This window comes from Antechinus flavipes, chromosome 2 (assembly GCF_016432865.1).
Source record: "Antechinus flavipes isolate AdamAnt ecotype Samford, QLD, Australia chromosome 2, AdamAnt_v2, whole genome shotgun sequence".
In the NCBI taxonomy this organism is placed as follows: Eukaryota; Metazoa; Chordata; class Mammalia; order Dasyuromorphia; family Dasyuridae; genus Antechinus; species Antechinus flavipes.
In genome coordinates, this window is record NC_067399.1 from 40,714,258 (window position 1) to 40,737,290 (window position 23,033).

A 23,033-nucleotide genomic window follows, 5' to 3' on the forward strand; every position below is an offset into this window, starting at 1 on the left:
CCCAAAAAACATTCCCTTCTCCACATTGAACCTTTTTTTGGAAAGTATGAAAAAGTTTTAAGCAAAGGTAATCCAAACAGTTGAGTATGCCTGATGGTGTTTGTACCATTTCACATTTTGGTTCCCCACCTCGTTAATGAGGGAAGAAAAGCATTTTTCATTATCTGTTGAATTATGAATCAGTTCAACTCTATAGTTACATTTTAATTCCCTGATCTCTTGTCTATTCAGCCATCATGCCCTGCCAAAACAGATGTATTACACCCACCTTCATTACTATTAGTGAAGTTAAAGACATAAAATGGTGTTGATGAGTTTATGTTATATAATTTTAACCAGGTCTTCATTGCAGAAAGGCAATCTTTTTATACATTTCTTGTAGATTTGTTCTCCTACTCTAGTGAATATTCCAAAACTTTTCTTCTTTTTTCAGCTTCCTATAGCTCCCCCATACCTATCCTACCATCTTCTCAGCTGAAAAGGTTGTCTTATTCTTCACTGCAAACATTGATTCCATCTGATGAAAGCTCCCACTTCTACCCACCTTTTCATCCCTCAGACATCTTCTACTATGGTTACCTTCTTATTTAAAAAAAAATTACTGTTTTATTTTTCCCCAGTTGCATGAAAAAAATTTAACATGTTTTTAAAATGTTGAATTCCAGATTTTCTCCCTCCTTCTTTCCTTTCTCACCTCACTCCCTCATTGAGAAGGCAAGAAATTCAATATAGGTTATAAATGCGTATCCATGCAAAACATCTCCATAATAGTCACCTTGTGAAAGAAAACAGACACCCCCCCAAAAAAAACCCATTAAAAAAGTATGCTTCTCCAAAGGTTCTGGTAAATGTCTCATTTCTAAAATATATAGAAAATTGATTCAAATTTATAAGAATACAAGCCATTCTTCAATTGATATTCAATAGATATGAACAATTTTCAAATGAAGAAATTAAGGTCACTTCTAGTCATATTAAAAAAAATGTTCTAAATCGCTATTGATTAGGGAAATGCAAATTAAGATAACTGAGTTAGCACTTCACACTTCTCAGATTGGCTAAAATGACAGGAAAAGATAATGATAAATATTGGAGGGGATGTGGGACAACTGGGACACTAATACATTGTTGGTAATTGTGTATGCATAACACAAATACACATTTATCATGTATATATACAAGTTCATACACAGATACATGTATATACTGATAGACACATATGGATACACACACACACACATACACATACACACTTGATGGGGGAGGGGCATTGGATGACTTGTAGTCCAAAAATTTCTTTTAATTTCTTAAGAATCTAGGGAGGAAAAAAAGAAAAAAATTTACATGGTAATTTTGTTGTATATTTGAGATATAACAATTGTGTATAGTAGATTTGTAGTTTAATGTACAACTATCTTTTTAAAAAGTATACTATAGTATGGAAATGTTTGTTTTATTCCATAAATTTGAAAAAAGAGAGAGAGAGAATTTAGGGCAGCCCCTCTCCCAGTCTCATTCCCCTCCTCCCCCAAGATGGGGACTCTTAGAAAAATCAATACCAGATCCTTTTCTTATTTTTAATTTTTGATTTTAAAAATTTTTAATTTTTTTCCTTAGTAGTATTTTATTTTTCCAAAATCATGTAAAGGTAATTTTCAATATTCTTTTTTGCAAGCCATCTGATATACGTTAAATATGTGCAATAACTTATTATAGCTCCCAAACTTTATCAGCTGAAAGGAGCTAGGTATTATTGCAAAATAATCGGGGATGAAGGCCACAAAAGAGCTAGGGAGGGCATTCCAAAAATGGACACAGGCCAGAGCCAGGATGTGTGTGGCAGGAGGAATATGCCCTGGGGTTAGTGTGGAGAGAGATAAGGTTGGAACTGTATCATTGAATCAAGACTAGGAAAGGATAATAGAGGTCATCTAGTATTACAGTCCACAACAGAAATTCCCTCTACAACATGCCTGCATTTGCTTGAAGACTTTTTAGTAAGAGGGCACCCACTTGCCCTTTGGATGCAGTTGAAAAGCCTGATTTTTCTAGAATAGTTTTTATCCAAGTACTAACTAAAACCGACTTTATTCTCCTATGGTTCTAGTATAAGATCAGATCATATATACAGTTAGGACAGTATGACCCTAAAGGTAACTATACATTAAATGCCAGGCTAAAGAGTCTGGACTTTATCTACATATAAAGGGGAACTATTGAAGGCCTTTCAGCAGGGTGATGATGTGATGAAAATGGTATTTTAAGAATCTTCCAACCTACTTACTTGCTCCCCAAAATAACAATGGGAACTACATCTAAGGGTAGTTCTTGAAGTCTTTTCCTTCTCCATCTGATGAGAGCTTTTTTTTTTTTTTTAAAGCTGCTAGTTTCAAAGATCTCTGACATCCCCAAAAAAGAGAAAATGTCCCAAAAGTATTAGGATGAACTCGATAAACACTTATTTCTGTCAGGGCATCACAAAATATTACACGGTATTAGTGGAGCCCAAGGCTCCCAAACCCAACAACTTAATTATTTCACAGGGTAAGTGCTTCAATAGACTCCAACCTAATTTACTATGGATTTACCAAAGTTCTTAATTAGCTTTGCACTTTTAGCTTATTGTAGCTGAAATAGGCTTCTGTTTCAAATTTTTCTCTTCCAAGGAAACAAGGTAATCAGATTTAAGTAAGTCTTCAATAGCATCATCATCGTGAACACCTCCTCCTGTGACATCATAAACAGTGGGAGAGCACTGATAAATTGAGAGACAATGTTCCCTATTTTAAGAAGATCGAAAAAGGTTTCTTGTCGAAGGTGGGATTTTAGCTATGATTCAAAGGAAGTCAAGGAAGCCAGGGGTCAGGACCAGTATGGATGTGGAAAATTTCATACATACATATATGCAAAGTGATCACATTGAATATTTAATAAAAATACCTAATATTTATATAGTACCTACTATATGCCAGAAATCGTAATAAACACTTTAGAATTTTTCTCTTAACTTTTTAAACATCAATGGCTCATTCTTTCTTGGGTAAAATACAAACTCCTCTGTCATTTAAATCCCTCCATGACCTGGTATTATGAGTAGATTTATATCAAAAGACTGATTTATTTGCAAGGCGTGCAGTGGCAGAACAAAACAGGTCCAGGGTCTCTCAGAAAACACAAGAATCCTGAATACAGATTTTGCAGAGCTTTTTACACAATAAGACAATAAGCAGGATGGAAAACAGGATCTAGGAGTGGGTAACCTGATTTCTTATTTGAGGAGAAAGTTTGCATTTTCTGAGCTGGGAGGGAGAGGTGGAATTCCTCAAAATCAGGCGATTGTATTTGAGGAAAACAACAAAATGGAGGTTGTTCATAAAATGGAGTTAGTTTGGTTCTCATACTGACTTCCAGCTACTTTTCCAGTCGTGTTCATCTCCATCGTCCAATCAAAATAACCAGTATCCTTCAAAGACAACATCCTGTCTTTGGATAGCCTTCACGCTTCTAATGCCCTCTCTGAACGTCAGCCTCTCAGAATCCTAGTTTCTTTTAAACTTCTACATGGGACCTCTCCAGATTTCTCTAGGCGCCAGAGCCTTCCTCCCCAAATCACCTTGTAAATAGCCCCGTGCGAGGATACGTATGTATATTGCAACACACACGTTTTCTCTTCCCAAGACCCTGGACATCGGAACTATTTTCGTATTTTCGTCTTTTATCCCATCAACCCAGCACATTAGTATTTAATAAATGTTTGCTCGCTGGACTCCGGGAGCGAAGAAGAGAGAGCTTTTACAAATGCATTAAGGGCGGAGGTGGAACATCCTGCATGAAAAATGCCCAACAGGTCAGTCTGGCTTGGAAATTGACCCCCTGAGGGCTGAAGGTTGTGTATCGCTCTGGAAAGGGTCAGACTAGGGTGGATTTTAAATCCTAGATAGGGGGAAATTTATCTTAGGAAGCTTCTTCAGACAGGGAGAAGCCAGAGCTGGGATTTAGGAGCAGCCATTCGGCAGCTATGGGGAGTCGAGTTTGAGAACGGGAGAGCTCCGGCGAGAGGGAAATAACGGGTGAAACAACCCAGATGAAAGGTAGCCTGGGAGCGGGGGACGGACTCCGGAGGCAGACTCAGCAAGCTTTAGCCAGCAAGTGGCTGTACGGGACAGCAGTTCTTCTGACGCACAAAGGCTCGTAGAAGCCGTTATAGCTGAGTGCTAGCCTTCCAACCAGGTCAAGTTTGGGGCTGCTGAAATCAGAACCCCAAGCTAAAAAATAAGGATTGTCAGAGACAGCGTGACAAAATCCCAGCCATGACCTAACACCATTTTTTTTAGCAACCCTAGTTTATTCAGTTATCCGGCGCCAAGGCCATCATCTTGCTCAGTTGCCTCATTTGTGAGATTCTGGGAATGGGATTGAAAGCTGTTTGTGGATTAGTGGGGCGCAGCAGGAGACCCCGGTTGACAAGCAGTTTCTCCTGGGGGCCTGCTAGAGGCTAAAGGACCTGCGGGTACCTACTGCCTAGGCGCCTGGGAGGAATGGTCAACCTGGCTGGGAACTGGCCTGGGAGGAGGGCGGAGTGGGAGCCTGCGGGGGAGCCACGGCGCAGCCGCCGGCGACGCGGCGTCCCGTCTCCACGGCAACGCGCCGCCGCGCGTCGCAGCCAGTGACGTCTCCCGTTGCCCTGGCAACGCGTTCTGCGGCGCGCGAAGTCCAAGGCGGCGGCTCCCGAGGCTGCAGGAGGAGGAGGGGAGAGGACCGCGAGCTGCAGCAGCAGTAGCAGCAGCAGCAGCAGCAACATGGCGAGCGGCGAAGACGAAACGGAGAGCTTGTTCACCTCCGAATCCCAGTTCGGGGAGGAGATCGAGCTGCCCATCATCCAGCTCTGCGGCCTGGTGGAGGAGCTCAGGTACCGGCCGCCTCCGCCTCGAGGCCCGCGCGCCCGAGCCGGGCTGGGGAGGTTCCCCGGGGGCTCCTGGAGCCTCAGGCTCCTCTTCTGTCCACATGCAAGGAAGGCCCCTCCCCCCTGCTTCCAGCGTTCCTTTGGACACAGACCCTAGAATAGATTTCCAGGGTGCGAATCTCTGATCTTGCATAAGTCACTCCCGTTCTTGAGCCCTGGTTTCCTGCACATGAAATAAGGAAGCTTGGACAAGCTCCAGGAGTCCAAATCCCTTTTTACGGCCCGGACCGCTTTGGGAGACTAGTAAAGATGATAGATCCCTTCCCAGAATCACATTTTTAATGCACGAGGAGAGGAAAGCAACCAGAAACAGCCTTTATGTAGCACTTACTGTGTGCCGGGAACTTTAAATACCTCTTTGGACCCACACAATGACTCTGCTTGACAGCGGGTGCCGTTATTCCTTCCATTTTACAGTTGAGGAAACTGAGGCAGACACTTCAAGTGACTTGGGCAGGGTCAGTCACTGACTAGTGAGTGTCTGAGACTGGAGTTGAATTCTGATCTCCCAGACCTCGGGTCTCTAGTGTGCCAGCAGCTGCTTAAATGCACGGTGTATAGAGAGAAAAGCAATGAGAATGAAGGAGTTATCAAAACATCGGTCTACATCTGTTTATATCCATCCCTGTTCATCCATTGATCAGTCAATCAATCAATCTATGTGTCTGTCTACGACACCAGTTCACAGACTCCGGTTAGACTAGAGCACCTCCAAGGCCTCTTTCCCGCCCCCCCACCCCCCACCCCAAGGCTTCGATGCTGAAAAGGAATAGATCCGCCAATCCAGCCCCTCTCAAATGAGGCAACTGAGCCAGATGATGGCCTTGGCGCCGGATCCCCACAGCACTAATTGCTGGTGGAGGTCTCCACCATCATCACTGTCAGGTGGAAGTTCCTGCTCTGCCTGACCCCAGAGAGCAAGAACAGGACATAGAGGTTAGAATCAGAGCCAGGGGTTCCGCCCAGGGCTCCATGATAATCCTGGCAAAGGGAAGCCCTTGTTCTTGACCTCAGAAACCCTAGTAAGAGCCATGGGTAGAAATCGTATGGGACAGATTTAAACTGATCAGGAAGCATTTCTTTCTTTTTTTTTTTCTTTCTTATTTCTTTCTTTTCTTTTCTTTCTTTCTTTCTTTCTTTCTTTCTTCCTTTCTTTCTCTTTTTTCTTTCTTTTCTTTCTTTCTTTCTTCCTTCCTTCCTTCCTTCCTTTCTTCCTTCCTTTCTTTCTTTCTTTCTTTCTTTCTTTCTTTCTTTCTTTCTTTCTTTTTCTTTCTTTCTTTCTTTCTTTCTTTCTTTCTTTCTTTCTTCTTCCTTCCTTCCTTTTTTCTTCCTTCCTTCCTTCCTTCCTTCCTTCCTTTCTTTCTTTCTTTCTTTCTTTCTTTCTTCCTTCCTTCCTTTTTTCTTCCTTCCTTCCTTCCTTCCTTCCTTCCTTCCTTCTTCCTTCCTTCCTTCCTTCCTTCCTTCCTTTCTTGTCATAACTTTTTATTTTTTTAAATATATGCAAAGATGGTTTTCAGCATTTACCTCTGGAAAACCTTGTGTTCCAAATTTTTCTCCCTCCTTTTCCCCAACCCTCCTCCCTTACACAGCAAGTATTCTAATACAGGTTAAACATGTGCTGTTCTTCTAAATGTATTTCCACATTTATCATGCTACATAACAAAAATAAGATCAAAAAGGGAAAAAAATGAGAAAGAAAAAAACTTGCAAGCAAACAAGGACAACAAAAGGTAAAAATACTATGTGATCCACACTTAGTCCCCATAGTCCTCTCCCTGGATGCAAGTGGCTCCTTACATCCCAAATCTATTGGAATTGACCTGAATCACCTCATTGTTGAAAACAACCAACTTCAGGAAACATTTTCTTTTCTTTTCTTTTCTTTTTTTTTAAATTTTAATAGCTTTTTATTTACAAGTTGTGTGCATGGATAATTTTACAGCATTGACAATTGCCAACCTTTTGTTACAATTTTTCCCCTCCTTTCCCTCACCCCCTCCCCTAGATGGCAGGTTGACCAATACATGTTAAATATATTAAAGTATAAATTAAATACAAAATAAGTATACATGTCCAAACCATTATTTTGCTGTACAAAAAGAATCGGATTCTGAAATATTGTACAATTAACCTGTGAAGGAAATAAAAAAATGCAGGCGAGTAAAAATATAGGGATTGGGAATTCAATGTAATGGTTCTTAGTCATCTCCCCGAGTTTTTTCTCTGGGTGTAGCTGGTTCAGTTCAATACTGCTCCTTTAGAACTGATTTGGTTCATCTCAATGCTGAAGATGGCCAGGTCCATCAGAATTGATCATCATATAGTATTGTTGTTGAAGTATATAATGATCTTTCAGGAAACATTTTCAAATAGATATTTAATCAGTCCCAAAGTGAACTGTGCTGCCTTCAGCATCTATGTATTCCCTCCTCACTAGAAATGCCAGGGATCTTGTAGGAGAGTTTGTGTTAGGAGGGTTTCTATTAGCCCTCTGAGGCAAAAAATTGTGTCCTTATCATACTAGGTGGTTACTGTGGTGAAAGAATTCTGTTCCCATTTCCTCCCACCCTGATCCAAAATCTCCCCTGGGAGAAGAGTTTCTTGCCTGAAAAAAATCAAATCCAAAGACTTAAAAAATCCTTCATGAAATACCTGTCCCAAACAAAAGTTGTACAAGAAGGAAAGCAAGGGCCTTACATGTGACTAAGTGTGAAAAGATGCTGGCTCCCTCTGGAGCCCATTTTCACCAGTTGGTCTGGATCCAGAGGTAGCTGACTGCATACAGGCCTTTCTAGTCTTAAGTCCCTTCCCTCCTCCTGGACGCCTCCATTCTCCTGAAGTCTTTCCCCGGTGCTACCTTTGAAGTTCTTGCTCTTCATAATCTATCACCCAGTTGGAATCCTGGAAGCTGTTAGGTACAGATCCCCTACCTTCCAGACCACTTCCCTTCCTTCCCTAGCTGGCTCACTATTCTCTCCTCCCCAGCTTTTTTTTTTTTTTTTACCTCTACCCTAGGGGAGCTGTTTATAATCAGTGTTTCCATCTTTTGCTTTTGTTGACTTAACTCCTTCCAATCCAGCTCTGACCTTATTCTGCCAGCCTTGCTCTCTCCAGACTTACTCGTGATCTCAGTTGCCAAATCCAGTGGCCTTTTCTCGGTCTCAATCTCCTTGACCTCTCTGAGCCCCTGACAATGTTGACCATTTGTCTTCTCCAGATACTTTCTTCTGTCTAGGTTGGCACATGCCCCCGGGGATTCTCCTAGTTGTCCTACCTCTCCTACTGCTCTTACCAAGCCCGTTGATTTCACCTTGCCAGCATCTCCAACCTGCCCCACCTTCCCAATATATTCTCACCTCACACCTGGTAGCTGCCCTAGTCTAGTCTCTTCCCCACGCCATACCATCTTCCTTTCAGCCGCCAAATTACCAAAGTCCTATCTGTTTATGTCACCCCCTCCTCAGCAAACCTCAGCGGCTCCATACTGGCTTCAGAAGCAAATACAAAAACTCTCTCTGCCATTTAAAGCTCTTTTTAAAAAAAAAATTAAAGCTTTTTATTTTTCAAAACATGTGCATGGATAATTCTTTGACAAACCTTGCAAAACCTTGTGTTCCAATTTCCCTCCCCTTCCCCCCACTCCCTTTCCTAGATGGCAAGTAGTCCAATAGATGTTAAGCATGGTAGAAATATATGTTAAATACGGAACAGCTAAGTGGTACAATGGATAGAGAGCACCAGCCATGAAGTCAGAAGGACTTGAGTTTAAATCTGGCCTCAGACACTTAACACATCCTGGCTTTGTGATCCTGGGTAAATCACTTAATCCCAATTGCCTCAGGAAAAAAAAAGAGAAATATATGTTAAATCCAAAATATGCATACATATTTATACAATTATCTTGCACAAGAAAAATCAAATAAATATTTGATATTTGATAAATAAAGATGAGAAAGAAAATGAAATGCAAGTAAACCACAACAAAAAGAGTGAAAATGCTGTGTTGTAATCCACATTCAATTCCCACAGTCCTTTCTCTGTATGTAAATGGCTCTTTCTGTCACAAAATCATCGGAACTGATCAGAATCATCTCATTGTTGGAAAGAGCCACATCTATCATCGTCTAATCTTCTTGTTGCTGTGTACAATGTATTCCTGGTTCTGCTCACTTCACTCAGCATCAGTTCATGTAAATCTCTCCAGGCCTCTCTGATCATTCAGCTAATTGTTTTTTTATAGAACAACAATATTCCATAACATCCATAACTCATTCAGCCAGTCTCCAACTGATGGGCATCCACTCAGTTTCCAGTTTCTTGCCACTACAAAAAGGGATACTACAAACATTTTTGCAAATCAAACCTCTTTAGTTTTTATTTTATTTTTATATTTTTTGAATTTTTCTTTAAAAAAAAAGTCTGGTTCAAAATGCTCTTTGGATTATTATGGCTATAATTAGTCTAAAGAATGTCTATTTATCACCACTAGACTACATGATCTACAAGTTTAAAGATTTTTATATTCTAGCATCCTCAATCCCTGTATCTTCCCAGTCTTTACCCCTCAGTCTCTGACACAAACTTTTCAGTCTAGTGACTCTGGCCTCCTGGATAGTTCACGAACAAGACACTCCTTTTCTTAGCTCCATACATTCTCTCTAGGTGTTTCCTACTCCCAGAAGGGTCTCCTTTAAGTCCCAGCTAAGTCCCCATCTTTTCCTTGATGTCTTCTTCAACCCCTCTTAATTCTAGTGCCTTCCCACTGCCAATTATTTCCTATTTATTCTGTTTGTACATATGTACTTCTTGTTGTCTCCCTCATTATATTGTGAACTTTAGTGCAGGAAATTGTCTTTAGCCTCTTTTTGTATTCCTAGCTCTTAACACAGTGTCTGGCACACAGGAGGTGCTTAATAAATACTTGAGGTAGGATACCTCCCACTCTATGGCAGAGGGCTTCAGCCAGCAACCTGGGCCCATGGAGGCTGAGCTGGAGCCTTTTTATTCCTCCTTCTTTAATGTGAAAAATTTGCCAGAGCCAAAGTAGAAAGTGTGAGCGTGTATGTGTGTGTGTGTGTGTGTGTGTGTGTGTGTGTGTGTGTGTGTGCGCGCAGGGTTTGTTAAGCCCAAGGTCTTAAGAAACCTATAGCTATCTAAACATAATAAAGAATACATATGTATTTCTTTTTTAAAATAAATAATTACTTCAAATTACATGCAAAGATAGTTTTCAGCATTTACCCTTGCAAAAACCTTGTATTTCAAAATTTTCTCCCTCTCTTCCTATCACCCCTTCTCCTAGACAGCAAGTAATTCAATTAAATATATATTTCTCTTTTTTTTAAAGCTTTTTATTTTCAAAATATATACATGGATAATTTTCAACATTCATCCTTACAAAATCTTATGTTCTAATTTTTTTCCTTCCCTTCTCCCCAGCCTCTCCCCAGATAGCAAGCAATCCAATTACATATATATTTCTTTTTTTTTTTAATAATTTTTTATTGATAGAACGCATGTCAGGGTAATTTTTTACAGCATTATCCCTTGCATTCATTTCTGTTCCGATTTTTCCCCTCCCTCCCTCCACCCCTTCCCCCAGATGGCAAGAGTCCTTTACATGTTGAATGGGTTGCAGTATATCCTAGATACAATATATGTGTGCAGAACCGAACAGTTCTCTTGTTGCACAGGGAGAATTGAATTCAGAAGGTAGAAATAACCCGGGAGGAAAAACATAAATGCAAGCAGTTTATATTCATCACCTTTCTCTGGGTGTAGCTGCTTCTGTCCATCTTTGATCAATTAAGGCTCTCTTTATCAAAGAGGTCCACTTCCATCAGAATACATCCTCAAACAGTATCATTGTTGAGGTATATAATGCTCATTTCACTCAGCATCAGTTCATGTAAGTCTCGCCAGTCCTCTCTGTATTCATCCTGCTGGTCGTTCCTTACAGAACAATATATATTTCTTTTTTTTAAAGCTTTTTATTTTCAAAATATAAACATGGATAATTTTCAGCATTCCCCCTTATGACATCTTGCATTCCAAATTTTTCTCTCCTTTCTCCCCACCCCTTCCCCTAGACAATGAGCAATCCAATTGCATATCTATATTTCTTAATATTCCAACAATAAATAAGAGTACAAACCCTTCTGCCTATACATGATCCCAGCAAAGCCAGTGTTGTTGATTCACAGTTGAGAGGCTCTTTGTATTCTTTTCAGAAGTCATTCTTGTTGGGTCAGGAGCAACTTACTAACCTTCTGGTGCAATAAAAGCCTATTACAAAGCTTCTATTGTACGGACACAGATGAAGTTACCCCAGCATTTCCCAAAGTAGTTTAGCTATGATGGTGGGGAGCATTTTTGTAGCCAGGCAGAGTGCTAAATGCTTTATTCACATTAGCTCATTTTATCCTCAACTACTTAGAAGGTAGGCACTTTTTACAGTTGGGGAAACTGAGGCAGACATCAGGAAAGAGTCTGTTGGGAAGTGTCCAGAAGGGCTTTTGACTGGCATCCCTGCCTCCAGGCCTAGTGGTGACCACTAGGATATCCCCTGCCTGGAATGTAAAACATTGATAGGGCTTCTAGCCTAATGCCAGGGCTAAGGATTACAGAATCCTGCAGGGTCAAGGTCACATCAGAGAAAATTCCTGTCCACGTCCGTGCGGACAATTTTGAAGCATTGTTTCCCGGGCCAGCATCCAAGTCTATAGAGTCCCCCTTTCCACAATAATCTCCTTTTCTGTGATGTTCATCGGGCCAGCCCAGTATGGTTCTAAGAGGTGGGCAGAACGGATCGGGATCAGGACCCATTACTGAGGGGGAATTTTGGAGCAAGGGAGGGGAAGGGTCCCCAGACCCCAGCTTGGGAGCCCATGAAGTGGCCCGAGATGTCTCCCAGGCCTTTTTCATGGTTTCCCTGGTCCTCTCTGTAGAGCTGTCAGAGCTTCCCAGGCCAGGGGTAATGGCCCTGGGAGAGCTGCCCGATTACATCTTCCTGGTCAGCCCCTGCTGTGGATCAGTTGGCACCTGGATCTGGACGATCCCTCAGGAGAGAGAGCCAAGAGGCTAAAGCTTCAGAAACCCAAGTTCTGCGGGCAAAAGCAGGGAGCACGTTTGGTGTCCCGGAAAGTTAATAATTGGGGCTGCCCCCAAGTGGGAAGGGTGCCCCTAAGGGGAGGCTGGGCAGTCATCACTGGGAAGGTTGTAAAGGAGCCCCTTGGTTGCAGGACTCCTTCATTACCTCTGACCACCCAGCCCAAAGTCCTCAGCCCTGCCCCAGGAGCGCAAAGGCTGCTTGACTCTTTCCCTTGCGTGCAGTATTCCCCAAATCTCCCTCTCCAGATTAAAGCTCACAGAGAACCTTGAGATGCTAATCTGGAAACGCTCCCCCCTTTGTAAAACTGGGGCCAGGGATAAGCTGGAAAGGGTTAGTCCTTGCCATCATGTATTTTCAAAAGGGCATTAAATTTGGAGAGAGAAGACCTGGCTATAAACCTCCTGGTATTTATTAGGTTGGAAACATTAAGCTGGACATTTTACTTCCCATTGCTTCATCTTCCCCAACTATAAAGTGAAGGTTTGGATTCTGTAATCATTAAGGTTGTTGCCAGCTCTTAAATTGGATTTTTCTTTCATTAAGCTTGTGAAACTTTTAATATCTTTAACAAAGGATTGAAAAAAAATGAAAGGAGTCATACTAAAGTTGAATTAATATGTATTGAGTTCATTTGTATCCCAGTAAGTGCTTTGAGAAAAAAATAAAAAATAGAAGTTTCTAAGGAAATAATCATTTTAATTAATTTTGATGATTTCATTTAATATTATTTGATGCTTTTAATATTAGGATTATATTTAATTTAGATAATTTAGAAAACTTCATTTGTTCATATAAAAAGAATAAAAATTGCGACCGTTCTAATATTCATGTCTTTAAAAAGTCTGTTATTATTGCTGGTATGAGAAATAATTATTTAAGCCTAAGGAGTTGTATATTTTCTGAATAACAAGTACAAGGTCAGGGTCACAAGTCCATTTGGAGACTGCATTTCCCATCTGTCTTATATAACTATCTAAATATAGGAAGTGGTTGCTAGTCTCATGTAACAAATCAAAGAAACAGTTTTAGAAAATATATCAGATTTTCTAACAGTTTATAATACACTTATCTTAGAAACTACATCATAGAGAATATGAAAAGAAGGACCAAAATATCTATGTTAAAATTTAATGATACTTATGATTAATAATAATAAAATCAATATTGCTATAACTTTTGTGCTTCAATTTGTAAGTATACAAGTATTTGCTGAATCTGTGTCTGTGCTATGAATTCAGCTTGAGGAGACACTTCTGATAAACTGTACTCTTGATGTGGTTGAAACAAATAGATTTTAAGCCATAGGACTTGAGTTTAAAAGACATTTGAGGGTCACCTGCAGAGGGATATTATGCAAAGATTGAGCTTGGAATGGATGGATTCGATATTTCCTTTCATCTCTGTGATCTTAAGCTTTTGACACATCCAGGGCCATCTTCAATCGTCTTGATTCATAGCTTGCCATTGAACTCAGATGGCTCTGGAGGGGGAGAGGGCCCAGCCTTCCCTCACTTGAATCCAATTCATTTCATGTCATAGCATTAGCTCCCTGACATAATGGCCCCCTTGGATAATGAAGGACAAACAACAATAACAAAGTTGGAGTGCTGTGTTTTCAGATTAAGATGCTATGTGAGGATGTATGGAATAGTATATGAAGTGCCATATATTCATCATCAATCACTCACCAGATATTTTTAATATACATTGTTTTATGAATTATGCTGGGAGAGAAAAACCAGAGCAGAAGGGAAAAACCATGGGAGAGATTAAAAAAAAAAGAAAAGAAAAAAGAAATGAACATAGCATGTGTTGACTTACATTCAGTCTCCTTAGTTCTTTCTCTGGATGCAGATAGCATTTTCTGTCCAAGGATTCCTTTGGATCATTGAAGCACTGAGAAGAACCAGGTCTTTCATAGTTGATCATTGAATATTTTTGCTGTTATTATGTACAATGTATTCCTGGTTCTGCTCGTTTTGCTCAAAATCAGTTAATGTAAATCTTTCCAAGCCTTTCTATAATCAGCTTGTTCATCATTTTTTATAGAACAATAATATTCCATTATCTTCATGTACAACAGCTTATTTAGCCATTCCCGAGTTGATGGGCATCCACTCCTTTTCCATTTCTTTGCTACCACAAAAAGAGCTGCTACAAACATTTTTGTACATGACTCACCAGATATTTCTATGCATGGCATTGTGCCGCGCAGTGTGGAGGATATAGAAATGAATAAAGAAGGATTCCTGTTTTCAGGGAACTTAGAATGACAGGAAGGGGGGTGGGGTGGAGGAGCTCAGACATATATAGAGAGAGACTAATGCAAAGCAGAATGTGATGAGCTTTGACTAGGGGTCCTCAAACTTTTTAAATAGGGGGCTAGTTCACTGTCCCTTAGACTGTTGGAGGGCCGGACTATAGTAAAAACGAAAACTTTGTTTTGTGGGCCTTTAAATAAAGAAACTTCATAGCCCTGGATGAAGGGAATAATTGTCCTCAATTGCCGCATCTGGCCCGCAGGCCATAGTTTGAGGATCCCTGGTAGGCCCTAAATGTTCCCCATTTATAGGATGAAGAGAAGTTTGCAGATTGAATGTAGATCATGCTCTCTCACTCGATGTCTTGCAGCTAGTGTGATACAGCTGGGAAGTGATCTATCCTCCTGGCCTGAATTTCCTATTCCTCATCTGTAAAAGGGGATTCCCATTTGTGTACCTAGCATAGTTGGGTAAATCAAATGTAATAACCCAAGTGAAACTACCTTGAAATAGTGAGAATGCTATAAAAATGGAAGAACATTGAAGAAGAATGGTTGAAAGGGCTATAGGAGAACAGAGAAGGGAGAGCTTCCTTCTGGAAGAAGATACTATCAAAAGATTAATGGAAGATGTGGCATTTGGGCTGGAATTGAAGAATTTCAAAAAGCATGGCCCCTCACATATTCCTCAAAGAGCAATAAAACCAACAAAGAGAAGAAAAATTGCTAAAAATCCACATAAGCAAGTAAAAATTCACCTCAATAGGAAATAAAAGTGAAGAGCAAGAGTCTCTATCTCCTTTAGAGATATGACTGATAGCTGAAGTAGTTGAAGTAACAGAAGTACCCACAGATGGGATACACCCTGAGAAGTGTCTTTGAATGCTTATAGTAATTGTCATGTGTTCTGTAATCATATTAATGAGATTACAGACCAACCATGCTTCTTCATTCCAGGCAGTCACATTTAATATATATTCTTGTAGCAATCTTGCATAAAAGGATCTTCCAGCATGCTGTGGTATTTTGATGCTTCCTTTTAATGCAGAGGTGACTCTGAGTTCTTGAAGGCTCTGCCAACTGCACAAGATCCATCAGTTCTACCACATTGGAAAAGTCTCAAGGACCAGCCAAGTTCCCTATGGAGAGATTTGTTGCTGGGATATTGGCCATTTGTTGATTGATTTTTGGTCTTGGTAACCCAGTTCATGGATCAAATGACAAAAGAAAAATTAATTAAGCAACACTTTTTTTTAAACATAAGCACAAATAAAAGAAGGAGAAAAATTATAAGGAGGATGGAAATGAGGAAAAAATAAATTATATTCAAGGAAATTGTTTTCAGAAAAAAAACTCCAATTCGAGTAAAAAGAAATTGCATCCCCAAAGAGAAGAATGCAAGATTCAATTCTCTGAGGCTCATTATAATGAAAAGTCAGCACTATAATTGCTAACTTCAAGAGGAAAGACAATTAAGTAACCAAGGAACATATTACAGTGGATTTCTCAGTGATGATAAGATAGTCAAAACTAGAATAAAAAAAAAATGTAGAAACAGGCTGTAAGCACATCGACCTTGCAAGATTTTGTATCTTGCCCTGACAAGCATCAACATTGAATTTCTTCCACTCTCTCCTGCCTTTGCTTTTCATACAAGCTGATAAATGAATTTGGAAAAAATCATGAAACCATGCTGACTGGGTCCACTATCAATTTGTATTAAATAATCTCAACCTGGCTCTCACTGCAGCAAGGCAATCCTTTCCTACTTAGTGACTTAACATTCTACTCACCACAAATGGTTTTATTCAAGCTTTTTCAAACCTCATTTTTTACCTCCCAACTAAACCCTTGCCTTATATATTTCACTGAAAAAAGGCCATTCACTGAGAGCTCCTTCTTCTCCCTTCCTGCTCAACTCACATCACCCTTCCTCCTCCTTCAACTGTCTTATTTGGAAAGGTGGCCCTCTCCAGAACTCTTGTATAGGAATAATCGACCCCATTTCAACATATCTTCTCCAGCACATTGCTCTCTCTATCATTTCCACTCTCATTTATCTTTAATCTCTTCCTTTCTACTGGCTGTTTCCCTATGGACAAACATGAATAGACCAAAGAATTTTAACTAGAAATTCAGATTGATATTCTTAAAAACACAGGTCTGACGATGCAATTTTCCTGTTCAGCAAGCTTCAGTGACTCCCTATAACTTCTAAAATAAAATACTTAACCCTTGTAGATGTCGTTTGAAACTTTTATAATCTGGCTCCAACTAATCAACACCCTTTGAAGATAATTTCATATCTGTTGCCCTTTATTAATTCCACATTCCAGTCCAATTGGCTTTTTAAATTTTTGCTATTTTTTAATACAACCTTCCATTTTCCACTAACATTGCTTTCCATAATGTTTTTAAGTGATCCTGAAATACCTTCTTCCTCTCTGTCTCTGGAATATATAATTTCCTTCAAAGTTTGCTCAAGTGCCATCTCTTTAAGGGACTATTTCTGATTCTTCTCATTGTTAATGCCTACATTCCTTTCCCATGAAAGTATTTTAATTTGTATGTATTTTTATATTTACTTATGTGTTATATGTTGTTGCTCCCCTCATGGAAGGTCTATGAGGGCAGGAATTTTTTAGTGTTTAGTTTTTATATCCTTAGCATCCACTCTAATCCTTAATCCAAAATAAGTACTTAATGAATACTTGCTAAAAAGTTAAAACAACTCTGAGGTACCACCTGACACCTCTTAAATTGGTTAAGATTTCAGCAACAGATAATGATAAATGTTGGAGGAGAAGTGGGAAAACTGGGACACTAGTGAATTATTGGTGGAATTGTGAAATAGTCCAACCATTCTGGAGAGCGATTTGGAACTAAGCCCAAAGGGATATAATACTTCATATACTTTGATCCAGCAGTACCATTACTGGGTTGGTATCCCAAGGAAATGTTAAAGGAGTGAAAAGGACTCATTTGTGAAAAAATGTTTTTAGCAGCTCTTTTTGTGGTAGCAAAGAATTGGAAAATGAGTAATCGCCCATCAATTAGGGAATGGCTGAAAAAGTTGTGCTATATGATATTGTTCTAAAAAATGATGAACAAGCTGATTATAGAAAGGCTTGGAAAAATTTTCATGAATTGATGCTGAGCAAAACAAGCAGAACCAGGAATACATTGTATACAATAACAATGAGATTGTGAGATGATCAACTATGAAAAACTTGGTTCTTCTCAGCAGTTCAGTGATCACCTGGGTAGGAAGAAGAAATAGATGAGCAACTTTGAAAACTGAACACAAGCCTACATCAGAGGCAAGGTATAGTTGTGATGAGGATTTCAGTTATCCAGACATCTGCTAGATCTTTCTGGTCAAAGCAGAACATGTAATTATTTCTTGACATGCTTTAAGGGCAGTTTTATCCCTTAGAAGGTGAATGCCTACCAATGCGATGGTGACATTGTAATTATAGAGTATACTCTAAATAGAGGAGGTAGAAGTTTGACAACTGATTGTATTATGGCATAAGCCAAGAGAGTATCTCTCTTGTGTGTGATGAGAGTACCTGGTTTAGGCAAGGAAGAATTTGGGTTTATATCCCTCTTGCTACTAGGTATTCATTTTGTGATCATGAACAAGTCATTTCCTCACTTTGAGCTTTGAATAACACTCTAAAGACATATCTACTATTACTTTTAGATGATTTCCAAACTCCACAAGAAAGTTCTTACATTGATGAAATCACAAGTCCATCTTGTGCTAATGTGTGCTGTGGACAGTATGGTGTATGAAGGCAAAAGACAAATATTTAAGAAGCATTTTGGACCTTGAAAAGTTTGAAGAGACATATGTACTTCAATAAAGTCTTTCAATAACAACCAAAATTTCCTAAGGGATTTTGGAGTATTGGGAGAAGAGTGAAGAAGGAAGAAAGAAAAGTCAAAGATTATTCACCTGGATTAGTGGATGGTCAACCATCAAAAGAAATAGGGAAGTTAATTATTTCTCACTCTCCCATGGAGTCATTAGCTTCCATTTGGCCAATTATGATTTTTAGGGAGTTATTATCTGTGTAGTGTTAGTTCTTTTTCCATAGCTCTCATTTTTTCTATTTTTCATCTATTATGCTTATCACATTTATCACTTACTCTCATATAACATTTTCTCCTTTTAATTTTTTTTTACTCTATTAAAATTCTTTTTTTTAGTTCTTGCATTTTAAGAAATTCTTATTGGGTTTTTGTCCAATCTGCATTTTAATTTGAAGCTTTGCGTGTAGATGTTTTCAAGTGGACAAAAAACAATCAACTACTAAACTGGGGCCAAACTCAGCCACAGAAAGGAAGACTTGACCAGCCTCATGGTGGCTTTCCTGCTTTCATCACTTCTCCACTAAGACCAAGGACTCGGGCTGGTCCCAAGATCCTCCAGAGAGCTAATCTGGACACTATATTTTAATCCGCCCCAGTGTGGGGGCTCTAGAAAACAATAGTACATTTTGTCACCCCAAGGTGGGGGCTCTAGAAAGCAGGATGTTACACTGAGATGTGCAAACTGCTGACTGGCTAATTGGCTGAGACTACTGATGCAGACTGGGAGACTGAAGGAGACAATAAAGACTTTGGACTTTATCCCTCTCTATTCTCATTATGATTATTCTGCTGAAACCAAGGCTGTCCCGAGACCTCCAAAAAGCTAACTAGAACATTACAGTTACTGTGTCCAGTGTTCTCTTGGCTCTGCCCATTTCACTTAGCATCAGTTCATGTAAGTCTCTCCAGGTCTCTCTAAAGTCATCCTGCTGATGGTTTCTTATAGAACAATAATATTCCATAGCATTCATATACCATAGTCTATTCAGCCATTCCCCAACTGATGGGCATCCACTCCATTTCCAATTCCTTGCCACTAAAAAAGCTGTTACAAACATTTTTGCACATGTGGGTCCCTTTCCCTTCTTTAAGATCTCTTTGGGATATAAGTCCAGTAGAAACTCTGCTGGATCAAAGGGTATGCACAGTTTGATAGTCCTTTGGGTATAATTCCAAACTGCTCTCCAGAATGGCGGAATCCCTTTACAGTTCCATCAACAATGTATTAGTGTCCCAGTTTTCACATATTCTCTCCAACATTTATTATTATCTTTTCCTGTCATTTTAGCCAATTGGAAAGGTATGAAATGGTAACTCAGAGTTGCCTTAATTTGTATTTCTCTAATCAATAATGATTTAGAGCATTTTTTTTTCATAGAAATGACTTTAATTTCTTCATCTGAAAATTGTTCCTTGACCATTTATCAGTTGGGAAATGGTTTGATTTCTTATAAATTTGAGTCAATTCTCTATATATTTTAGAAATGAGGCCTTTATTAGAAACCCTGGATGTAAGCATTCCCCCCCCCCCCCCCAGCTTTCTACTTCCCTTCTAATCCTGGCTGCATTGGTTTTGTTTGTACAAACACTTTTAAACTTAATATAAGCAAAATTAAAAATTTTGCATTATTACATAATGTTCTCTAGTTCTTCTGTAGAACTATAAATTCCTTCCTTTTCCACAGATCTAAGAGATAGACTATGCTTTGTTATGCCTTGTTCTACTAATTTGCTTATAGTAGCACTCTTTATGTCTAAATAGTGAACCCATTTTGATCTTACCTTAGTATAAGGTGTTAGGTGTTGATCAATGGCTAGTTTCTGCCATATTATTTTCCAGTTTTCCCAGCAATTTTTGTCAAATAGTGAGTTCTTAACCCAGAAGCTAGGGTCTTTGGGTTTATCAAATATAGATTACTATAGTCAATGACTGTTGTGTCTTGTGAATCCAACCTCTTCCACTGATCCACCATTTCTTAGCCAGTACCAAATGGTTTCGATGACTGTCACTTTGTAATATAGTTTTAGGTCTGGTACAGCTAGGCCACCTTCCTTTGCATTTTTTTCATTAATTCCCTTGAAATTCTTGACCTTTTGTTCTTTCAGATGAATTTTGTTATTTTTTTTTAGATCTATAAAGTAACCAAAATAATGCTTTTAAATAATTGAGGGAGATATTAAATTTCATATACAGGTTAGTGAAAACATAAAAATGTAAATTTTTTTTCTTATCCAAGTTCATAGAGGCGCTAAAATCTATCCATGGACCCTATGTTAAGAGCCCCAGGACTAAACTCTCAAAACCATGACAGGCAGGAAGTAAAACTAGAACAGAAAGATTAGGGTGGAATGTATAGTCCAGATGAGAATTTAAGTACCTGGCAAAGTAATGTGTTTTGAAAAAAGATTTGAATTTCCATTTTTTAGTGTGGGGCCACTTTTCCAACTTTCAATCAAACTTGAGGATTGGGTCCTGAATTCTGGGATTCATTCTGTGGCATTTTAACATTGTTGCTCAAGAACCCCTACTGTTATGTTTCCCATAAACAATGAGCCAGTAGACACAATTAAGTCTTAGTAAAGGCATTGACTTTGGCATTGTAAGAAATAATAGCTACAAAATATCCTCCATAAACCTGGGCACACGTAACTTCACACAGTGGCTACTGTAAGGATAGGCTCAAACTTAGAGGCCGTGGTAGTGAGATACATGTACAGTTGGTACTATTGCAGAGCTGGCAAGTTCTTTTGTCTTTGTAGACTCCTCATTCACCTCTGGGTGCATTATATCTGCTGGATGGGTTGCTCAGTTGGGCTTACAGTAAGACCTTCTCTTTCATAGCTACCATTCTTCTCTGTTTCCAGGGATTCTATTTTGTGAAGCTTCTTCTTTCTCATGAAATAGTCTCCCTTTGTATGTTTTTTCTGGAGCTTGCTCTCTGCCTTTTTTTGGGCTAAGTATCTCATACCTCTTCAAAATGATGTGTTTGAGGGAGTAGAGAAACACTCTCCTCTTAAAAAAATGATTCCCTTTCAGGGGTCTTGTTACTCTTTTGCTCCTGGCATGAAACTCCCACCAATTGAACTACTGCCACTAGGGCTTAGCTATTTAAAGCCATCAAAAGGGGATTCAATTTTTTCCTTGTCTAGATTAAGTTATTCCCTTTAATTTCACCAGAGAAACATTATATCTCAAAAAAAAATTCAGGGCATCTTTTAAAACTTTGGGATTATATTCTGAGTCTTCTGAGCTAAGAGGATGCTGGCAGATATCATGTCCCTTGAACACTATTCCTAAAAATTCCTCAGTGGGAGAAAAATCTAGTGTTTGTTCTTGTTTTTCTTTCTAACTCCTAGTTTGTGAATGCTTTTGAGGGTGGGGGAGGGTATCATCTTGATATCCTCCTCCACATATAAGAGTGGGGCTCTGCACACAGTAGGAATCTTACAACTGTTTTTTTCAGCAAAGTAATAAATTCCACTGTCTGTAATAGGACAGTAGTAGAAATATTCCCGATACTGGCATAAGCTTATATTTTTGCCCTTGAGAAGGTTAGAAAGCCATCATTTGGGTAGGCACATGATGAATATCGCTCATCATCTCAAACTTTTTAAGAACCATCTGTTGCAAACTTGCTTCTGTTTTTAATGAATTTCCAGTAGATATTCCATCTGTTGGGTGCTGGAAATAAAATAACTGAGAAAAAAAACCACATAAACCAGGAGAAATGTCTGAAGGTTGTGGTATGTGTGTAATTGCAAAAATGTAGTAATTGGGTTGATTTACATTTGACAAAGTAGAAATTTCAAGGTGAAACCTATATAATCTTATCTTCAAAATAACACACAGTTCAATTGCCAGCCTCTGAATTTTGTGGTTCTTTAAGTTAGTTTGACACTGACCACTGTCCTTTTTGGCTCAAGAGTAACCATATAGTGAGATTTATTCAGTCATCTCCCATTTTTGTAGCTATGGAAACTCTTCTCTCAAAATCGAAACAGAGATGTTTGAGAAATACTACAATAAGCTGGAACCTCGGGATCAGCGCTTCCCACGTTTGTCCGATTTCAAGTCATCCACATTGGACTTTACACAGGTATTTAGTTCAGTGCAAGGCATTTGTACCATTTTATTCCAATATTTAGGGACTTTTCCACATCTACTTTGTAAATCACCGCTTCCTCCAAGAAGCTGCTTTGTCCTTTTCTCCCTGTTTTTAATGTCTCCTTTCCTTTCTTTCTTAATTGGTGTGGAAGAAGGTATTTTTAGTTACTGGTAAGTCTTTTTGATAGAAGAGAACCTTCCTCAACATGTAGATCCTGTTTTCCAGTATTACATGGGAATCTTGAATACATGGAAAGTGAAAGAGATGGGTGCTAGAAAAGATTTTTTTTAAATTATGCATAAATTAAATTTAGAAAAGTTTTTAATGGCCTTCCAGGACCAGGTGCACTTTACATTTGAAACTGACCCTACCCACCCCCACTCTCCCAACCTCCAATCCTAGGGTCCTGGCTCTGACTTCAGACTTGGTCCAGATGGAGCTTCATGGACTTTTTTTTCTGAACTTTTCTTTTTAAGATTTATTTAATATTTTTATTGTTTCCCAGTTATATATAAAATAATTTTAAATTTTTTTCCTGATTTTCCTTGTACATTAATTTTCAAAATATAGACATTATGAATCATTTCTGAACTTTTCTGAAAAGAATGCCAGGGGGATGTTTTCCATTATACTGCTCCTAATGGCTTAGACTAGGTTTGAGTTTTCATGTTGGGTCCTCCTCTTAGGGGGCTCCAGGCCCCAGACACTCCTTTA

The 23,033-nt window shown here is 39.1% G+C and overlaps 1 protein-coding gene across 1 annotated transcript in view; it reads left to right on the forward strand.

Moving 5' to 3' along the window:
* The first annotated feature begins 4,711 nt into the window (after nucleotides 1–4,711).
* The window catches only part of CCDC113 (coiled-coil domain containing 113), a 32,320-nt gene continuing 13,998 nt past the window's right edge, over nucleotides 4,712–23,033 (forward strand). Inside the window, exons 1-2 of the mRNA XM_051974575.1 lie at nucleotides 4,712–4,909; nucleotides 22,184–22,310. Coding sequence (XP_051830535.1) covers nucleotides 4,800–4,909; nucleotides 22,184–22,310 — 237 coding nt within the window. The 5' untranslated portion in view covers nucleotides 4,712–4,799. The remainder of the gene's footprint in view (nucleotides 4,910–22,183; nucleotides 22,311–23,033) is intronic.